The sequence below is a fragment of the Habropoda laboriosa genome, unplaced genomic scaffold (genome assembly GCF_001263275.1).
Source record: "Habropoda laboriosa isolate 0110345459 unplaced genomic scaffold, ASM126327v1 scaffold156, whole genome shotgun sequence".
NCBI classification, from domain to species: domain Eukaryota; kingdom Metazoa; phylum Arthropoda; class Insecta; order Hymenoptera; family Apidae; genus Habropoda; species Habropoda laboriosa.
The window spans coordinates 179,854-186,148 of NW_017100300.1; the positions used below are offsets into that span (position 1 = coordinate 179,854).

A 6,295-nucleotide genomic window follows, 5' to 3' on the forward strand; every position below is an offset into this window, starting at 1 on the left:
TAGGGGTATATAAATCCCTGTAATATGTTAATTTCAAAATTTACGTGGAACTTAGGGTCTAAGGTGTTCAATTTTTTCGCCTTTTAATACGAAACTGGGGGTCTAAGGTATTCAATATTTTCGTCTTTTAACACGAAACTTAGGGTCTAAGATATTTAATTTTTTTCGCCTTTTAATACGAAACTTAGTTCACTTTTTTCGCCTTTTAACACGAAGCTTAGAGTCTCAGGAGTTCAATTTTTTCGCCTTTTAACACGAAACTTAGTTCACTTTTTTCGCCTTTTAACACGAAACTTAGTTCACTTTTTTCGCCTTTTAACACGAAGCTTAGAGTCTCAGGAGTTCAACTTTTTCGCCTTTTAACACGAAACTTTGTTCACTTTTTTCGCCTTTTAACACGAAACTTAGAGTCTCAGGAGTTCAATTTTTTCGCCTTTTAACACGAAACCTGGACTCCAAGGTGTTCAATTTTTCCGCCTCTCAACAGGAAACTTAGAGTCCAAGATCTCCAATTACAACGCTAATAATTTTCGCAAGAGAAACTTGCGATCCTTCGCCTCGTCACATTTAACAATAACACAAACATACCGAATATTAAATTACACAAGTGCATCGCCGTCAAATTTTCCTCTTTCCCATTCAACGAAGCAACGTCATTATGCAACGTTTAATTAGTCAATGGCGGAATCGTAGTACACGCGCGGAAAACATCGGCAGCATCCAAATTGTAACGTTGCGCCGAATTAATATGCGAGGCAAAACACGCCCCGTATTTTCCGTGATCCTGGTGGCTGACTTTGTTTCAGGTGTATTTTGTATGCAACGAGCCCGGTATGGACAAGTGGATCGAACTGCCACCGGTTACACCGCGGCAGATAGTAATTGCACGACAGATTGTCCGCTACTGCACAGGAAATTTAGACACCCCGGTATGAGTTTGTTCCCACCGTTTGCAAAAAAAAAAAGAACGAAAGAAATCACAGAAAGGTGAAAAATACATTCGTGGAACAAAACGACTTGGATCTATTTTACGTTTTGGTAGATCTACACGTTCCCACCGTTCCCCGGCGCGGAAAAGAATTATCTCCGCGCGCAAATAGCCAGGATTAGCGCGACCACCCAAGTCTCGCCAATTGGGTTCTTCACTTTTGGCGGCGGCGACGAGGAGGAGGAGCTGATGGAGGAAATGGAGGAAGGTAACATTTCACGTTTACCTTGTAGAAAAATCTCGGAAGAAAGATCAATGCTACAAATCAGCGATGAGCAACCTTTCTCCGCCGCGGTTCAAACGCGCGCATTGAAAAACAATCGTCCATACGGATCGCTTGTGCGATCGTAAGAGGCCTAATTTGTTGAATTAGAACTTGCTAATATGCAGAGTGGAATTTTTTTATTTTTAATATAGGTAAGAATGAATACATTTTTCGTCGATAAAAATCGCGATTAATTATTAGTAGAGAATGTAAGTTAATAATTTTGTAAAACTTAGACATCGATGGTTTTTGTTTAATTTTAAGTAAGTAAAGTGTATGTTAACGAGAGCAAGAGTATAGATAATATAGAAAATTTGCCAGAATTGTTTTCACCAAATTTCTTTTCACCGAATTCTTTCATTTACCAACCAGTTCTTCTCCGCTATTCTCTTTATTGCTTACACAGTCGGAGTATTAACCGAGAACGTGCACTACGATCCTGTTCCTGTGAAGGACCTGATAGACCCTTCCATGTCAAATTGGTGCCACCATGCACCGTACATTCTAAAGCAGGGTCGTATCGTTTGGTGGAATCCGAGATCGGACGAAGAAGTTAGTAATTAACACGTTCGCTGCCACCGGAAAATGGATAACACTCTCGAACGCATATGCTGCGTCAGTGGCAGCGAACGTGTCAATATAAGAAATCACACGTAGACTAAAAAAATTGTATAAATTCAGGAACTTGGTGCTGAAGAGGAACTCGAGGAAGAAGAAGAAGAGGAAGAAGGAGGAAAAGCTGGTGTTGAACGAGAAATTGGTCCTCCAATGTTAACTCCACTGTCAGAAGACGCTATAGTTGATTCGATAGTCCCATGGACGATTAGCCAATCCAGCCGTGTTCAACCTGATCAGGCTGTCGCGTTAATTAGATCGAACATTTGGCCCGGAGCGTTCGGGTTCGCCTGCGGAAGGTGCGTGCACTCGAAGCCCCGTGTATTCAATAATGATTTTCCATTAAGCAAGACGTATCTGTGATATTTATGCGGTCGACGAGTATAAATTCCCCCGTGGGATATCGAAGAAACAGCGAGAAAGGGGGAGGACGGTTTTATCGTGGGACGAATCAACCGGGAAAAGAGGAATTATGGCGCGTTAAAGGAAAATTAATGCCCGGGAAATTACGCTAATGTTACTTTAATGGTGTCTCTCCGCAGGCGTTTCGCTAACGTTTACATCGGCTGGGGTCACAAATACATCGCGTACAATTACACACCGCCTACCATGCCACCTGTAGAAGATCAGTATAAAATCGGTCCAGAGATCATGGAGATCCAGGATCCAACTTTCGAACAGGAGGAAGCTTGGAGAATCGCACATTTGCCACCTCCACCGGTCATGATGATGGGTAAAATCGATCGAATCGGTGAGCATTTATTTAAACAGAGTGTATTTGATTTGTGTTTACAGGAGAAGAAGAAGAAGTGGCTGCGGAGGAAGAAGAAGAGGAAGAGGACGAGGACGAGTAAATTAGGTGACTGCATTATCGGTAGAGTAGAGATTTATATCTGTTGGTAAAACAGATGGGATCTATCGCTGGTACTTCGTCGTTTATCTAAAGAGTTGTTTGTCAAGTCTAGTCGTAATAAAAAATAAATATTACAGATAGATAAATGTTAATTTAAAGATGTTTCGCGTCGAGCTTTCATTAAGATTAATATAAGAAAATATGAAGATCGATAAGTAATTTTAAGAATTGTATCCCTATCGATAAATGTTTGAAAGGTTTTAATAAAGGGGATTACAGCATGTGTTTATTAAAATTATTTATATTTGCCTAGTGTTTGAGAAATTGCTTCTTGTAATTTAACGAAATAAGTATTTTTTGCCCTGTTTCCTATGGATAATACAGAGAAGCATTTTCTAGGGAATTTTGTGTTGCTATTTAACGAACTAGAGTCCTACGCACTGTTACTGCACGTGCTTCAATGTTTGTAGCATTATAACCTGTACAGTGCGTTTCCCGCCAAACGTAATTAAACAACGTGTTGCTGTTAGTTGCAAAAAAAGAATCATGAATGAGGAAGTGGAAGAAAATGAGTTCATGTTACGACCGATAAACTGCGAACTGAATCAACTTTCTATGCCCGATGGATCGGCTATGTTGATGCAAGGTAGGTTAGTTTCGATTACCGACGACGTTGTTTAAGAAAACATGGAAATTAATTTTTGCATATTTTAGGAAATACCGCAGTTGTAGCTGGAATTTATGGACCAATAGAACCGAAACCACAGAAAATGATGTACGACAGAGCATCAGTTGAGGTGACATATACTCCAATCAAAGGACCAGCTAGTAAGTTGAAAAAAAATTTAAAGTCCAACTTAGAAGTAAATTAGTTGTTTAACGACGCAATAGTAAAGTGTTTGAATTATTAAGAGGTGGATGACAGGATGACAGAAATGTATATAAAGGAAACATGTGAAGCTGCAATAATTGTCACATTCCATCCAGCAACAGCTATATGCATTAACATACAAGAGTTAGAAGATTCTGGTGGGGTAAGGATTATTTTATACGCATTTTCAAAACTCTAAGACCACTCGTAGGTTAAATCGGCGAATAAAAATTAATTCCACAGCTATTAGCTTGCACAATCAATGCAACCTGTTTGGCTCTTATCAATGCAGGAATTCCAATGAAATTCACTATTGCAGCAGTTAACTGCATGATAGAGGAAGCTACTGGAAATTTCATACTAGATCCAGACAGTGTTCAATTGCAGGTGTGTAAATAAATTTTCACACATGTTCCTGAAGAAAGGAAGAAATGCTTGAATTATCATTCGTCTGTTTTAGGATTCCAAAGCCGAATTCACGTTTGCCTTCGACAGTATGAAAAAGGACGTCATATGCTGTTATACCGCTGGTCGTTTCACGGAGGAAGAATTTCTAGAAGCAATAGACAAATGTAAACAAGCTAGCCAATATATATTCGATTTTTACAGAAATCTTGTAAAAAAATTTGCGAATTTAATATAATACTCAATTTTTTTGGAACGCGATCTTATTATTCTTACCTCTCGAGAAATATAATTTTACAGCAATTACGTTGAAAGTGACCTTACGTATCGTTCGTAAGTACGGTAACAAATCTCTTCGGTAGGTATCACGAATCTAGTATATATCTACTTTGTTTCCAGCAGACTATACGAGATGGCAGTACGAGGTGCTCTCTGATCGCTTCTGCCCTCTGCCGGCAAGAGAACGAAGTATTCCCAGCACAAAAAATGAAAGAAGAAAAATTTGGCCAAGTAAGTTCGAAAAGAGTTTGCAAACCTAATTGTTAAACACAACATTTCATACGTTCAAATTGCATTTCATCCGTCTATATTAACACCATCTTCTCTTTCTCATAAAAAAAATCAATTTTCAAGAACACCTAAAAATTTCCACGATCACCTCTATAACCTAGAAAACAATTTCTCAAAAAAAGAACTCTGAAAAAAAATCGTAGGAATTTCTCTAAAGACAATCCCCGCGTCTCCGAGACCCTTCAGGGCTGCTGAAAGAAGAAGAGGAAGAAAAAGGGGGTACAACACTCGCATGTCCTCGAATCGAGCGGCGTTTAAAGAGAAGCAGGATATCTGTCGGTAGAGCCACGCCCGGTCGCCAATCACAGCCAGTACCGAGCATCGACGTGGATCCTTTGTGTCCTCCGGACCCTTTTAAGGTCCCTCTTTCTGGCTCTCGGGAGCTCAGGGACTCGGTGGCCATCTCTGGACGTCCATTAAATACAGAAATGAGCCTTCGAAGAGCGCCTCGAACGGGTCGGACCAGATCTCTCCTCTCTCTGGCCAGGGCCTCGACCATCGTAGGAAAAGAACCAACCGGCAGAAAATAAGAATGAGCAACGAAGAAGGAGAAGAGAAAGAGAGAGCCGGGTCAGACCGGGCCACGTTTAGCTGAGGTCGCCCCGGGCCCCCAGACCATTAACAAGGAGCGGAGCAATTTATGGACCGGCTCGCTCATTTCCACTTTATTATTATTTTCTCATCTCATAGATGGTCTTCTGCATCGTTTTGTTCCGTACGTTCCCCTCCGCCTCGTCTCACCTCCTCGTTCCCTCTTCTGTTTCCGTTCGAGGCTCTCCGTCTCTCCCGGAATTAATACCCACGGCGGAACCGGGTAGAGCCAGTGGCGCACCACGAGTCGTCGATGAGCCCCGAATGGAACTATCGGTCGGGCAAAAAATTGCAGAACGCGAAATATTATTGCCACACCCCTTTTACGAACTCACCGTCGATAATACTTCCACCTCGCTCTCTAACTCTCCCTTCCTCTCTTTCGCTAATTTCGTTGGGTCGCCTAGTCTGCCCGGAAGTCGTCCATTTTTCCGTTTCGTACTCTCAGGATTTTCTCAGCTTTTGAAGTATCGTCATCTAGACGATTTCTACTATTCAGTTTATCAATTATTGCAAATTTAAGAAAAGATTGAATTTTTCTGTTCAGTCGATCGTCGAGATTTGTAAGACCGAGCGACAATCATTCTCAGCGATAGAGCCGCGCGAGGAGAAGGAAGATTCAAAGGGGTGAAATCGGGGACGGTGTTCTCGAGAGGGGACACGTCGCCAGCACGTAAGTAACGTTTTCGCGCTGATATAAGCTCGCGTGACGGTGTGCCGGTGTTCGCCCCGATAAATCCTGAGTACGCGAGTTAATTTTAAACGGTCACGACTTCCAGCCGCGATGACAACGCGTGTGAAAAAAAACCAACACAGTCGAAACAGGTCGCCCACCCTCGTCGGTACCAAACTCATCCACCACGTTCGAGATGAGCTCTCCATTTTACGAGGCGAGCTCGTTGCGCGGACGTACGGCTGCGAGGAACGAAATAGGCGGCTTTCGTTGCCTCTTCACCAGGAATGGAGGTTTGGACCTTTAGATTCTCCCTTTTTCTCCTCTCTCTCTTCGTTCCATCTCCTTTTTATTTCCTCGGTCCCCTGGTCCCTTCGGTCGTTTTTCCCTCTTTTCTATGGCTGGCTCGCCCATTGGCGCAAGGGTAGTTGTTATGAAATTAGCATGAGCGATCAGGCTGAGGC

The 6,295-nt window shown here is 42.1% G+C and overlaps 2 protein-coding genes across 2 annotated transcripts in view; both read left to right on the top strand.

Moving 5' to 3' along the window:
- The window catches only part of LOC108573957 (radial spoke head protein 6 homolog A), a 5,576-nt gene extending 2,854 nt beyond the window's left edge, over positions 1 to 2,722 (top strand). Inside the window, exons 6-11 of the mRNA XM_017936450.1 lie at positions 807 to 929; positions 1,043 to 1,196; positions 1,660 to 1,805; positions 1,935 to 2,167; positions 2,411 to 2,601; positions 2,664 to 2,722. Of these exons, the coding sequence (XP_017791939.1) occupies positions 807 to 929; positions 1,043 to 1,196; positions 1,660 to 1,805; positions 1,935 to 2,167; positions 2,411 to 2,601; positions 2,664 to 2,722 (906 nt within the window). The remainder of the gene's footprint in view (positions 1 to 806; positions 930 to 1,042; positions 1,197 to 1,659; positions 1,806 to 1,934; positions 2,168 to 2,410; positions 2,602 to 2,663) is intronic.
- Positions 2,723 to 3,267: 545 nt separating this feature from the next.
- LOC108573958 (exosome complex component RRP46) lies at positions 3,268 to 4,235 on the top strand. Its single transcript, XM_017936451.1, has 5 exons — positions 3,268 to 3,367; positions 3,436 to 3,549; positions 3,634 to 3,755; positions 3,836 to 3,979; positions 4,053 to 4,235. Exons 1-5 carry the CDS (start codon positions 3,268 to 3,270, stop codon positions 4,233 to 4,235), a joined length of 663 nt encoding a protein of 220 aa, XP_017791940.1.
- The last annotated feature ends 2,060 nt before the right edge of the window (positions 4,236 to 6,295 follow it).

Coding starts and splice junctions, on each gene's coding strand:
- LOC108573958 (XM_017936451.1), top strand. CDS start 3,268: ATGAATGAGGAAGTGGAAGAAAATGAGTTCATGTTACGACCGATAAAC. Junction 3,368..3,435: donor ATCGGCTATGTTGATGCAAG/GTAGGTTAGTTT, acceptor TGCATATTTTAG/GAAATACCGCAGTTGTAGCT. Junction 3,756..3,835: donor AGTTAGAAGATTCTGGTGGG/GTAAGGATTATT, acceptor TTAATTCCACAG/CTATTAGCTTGCACAATCAA.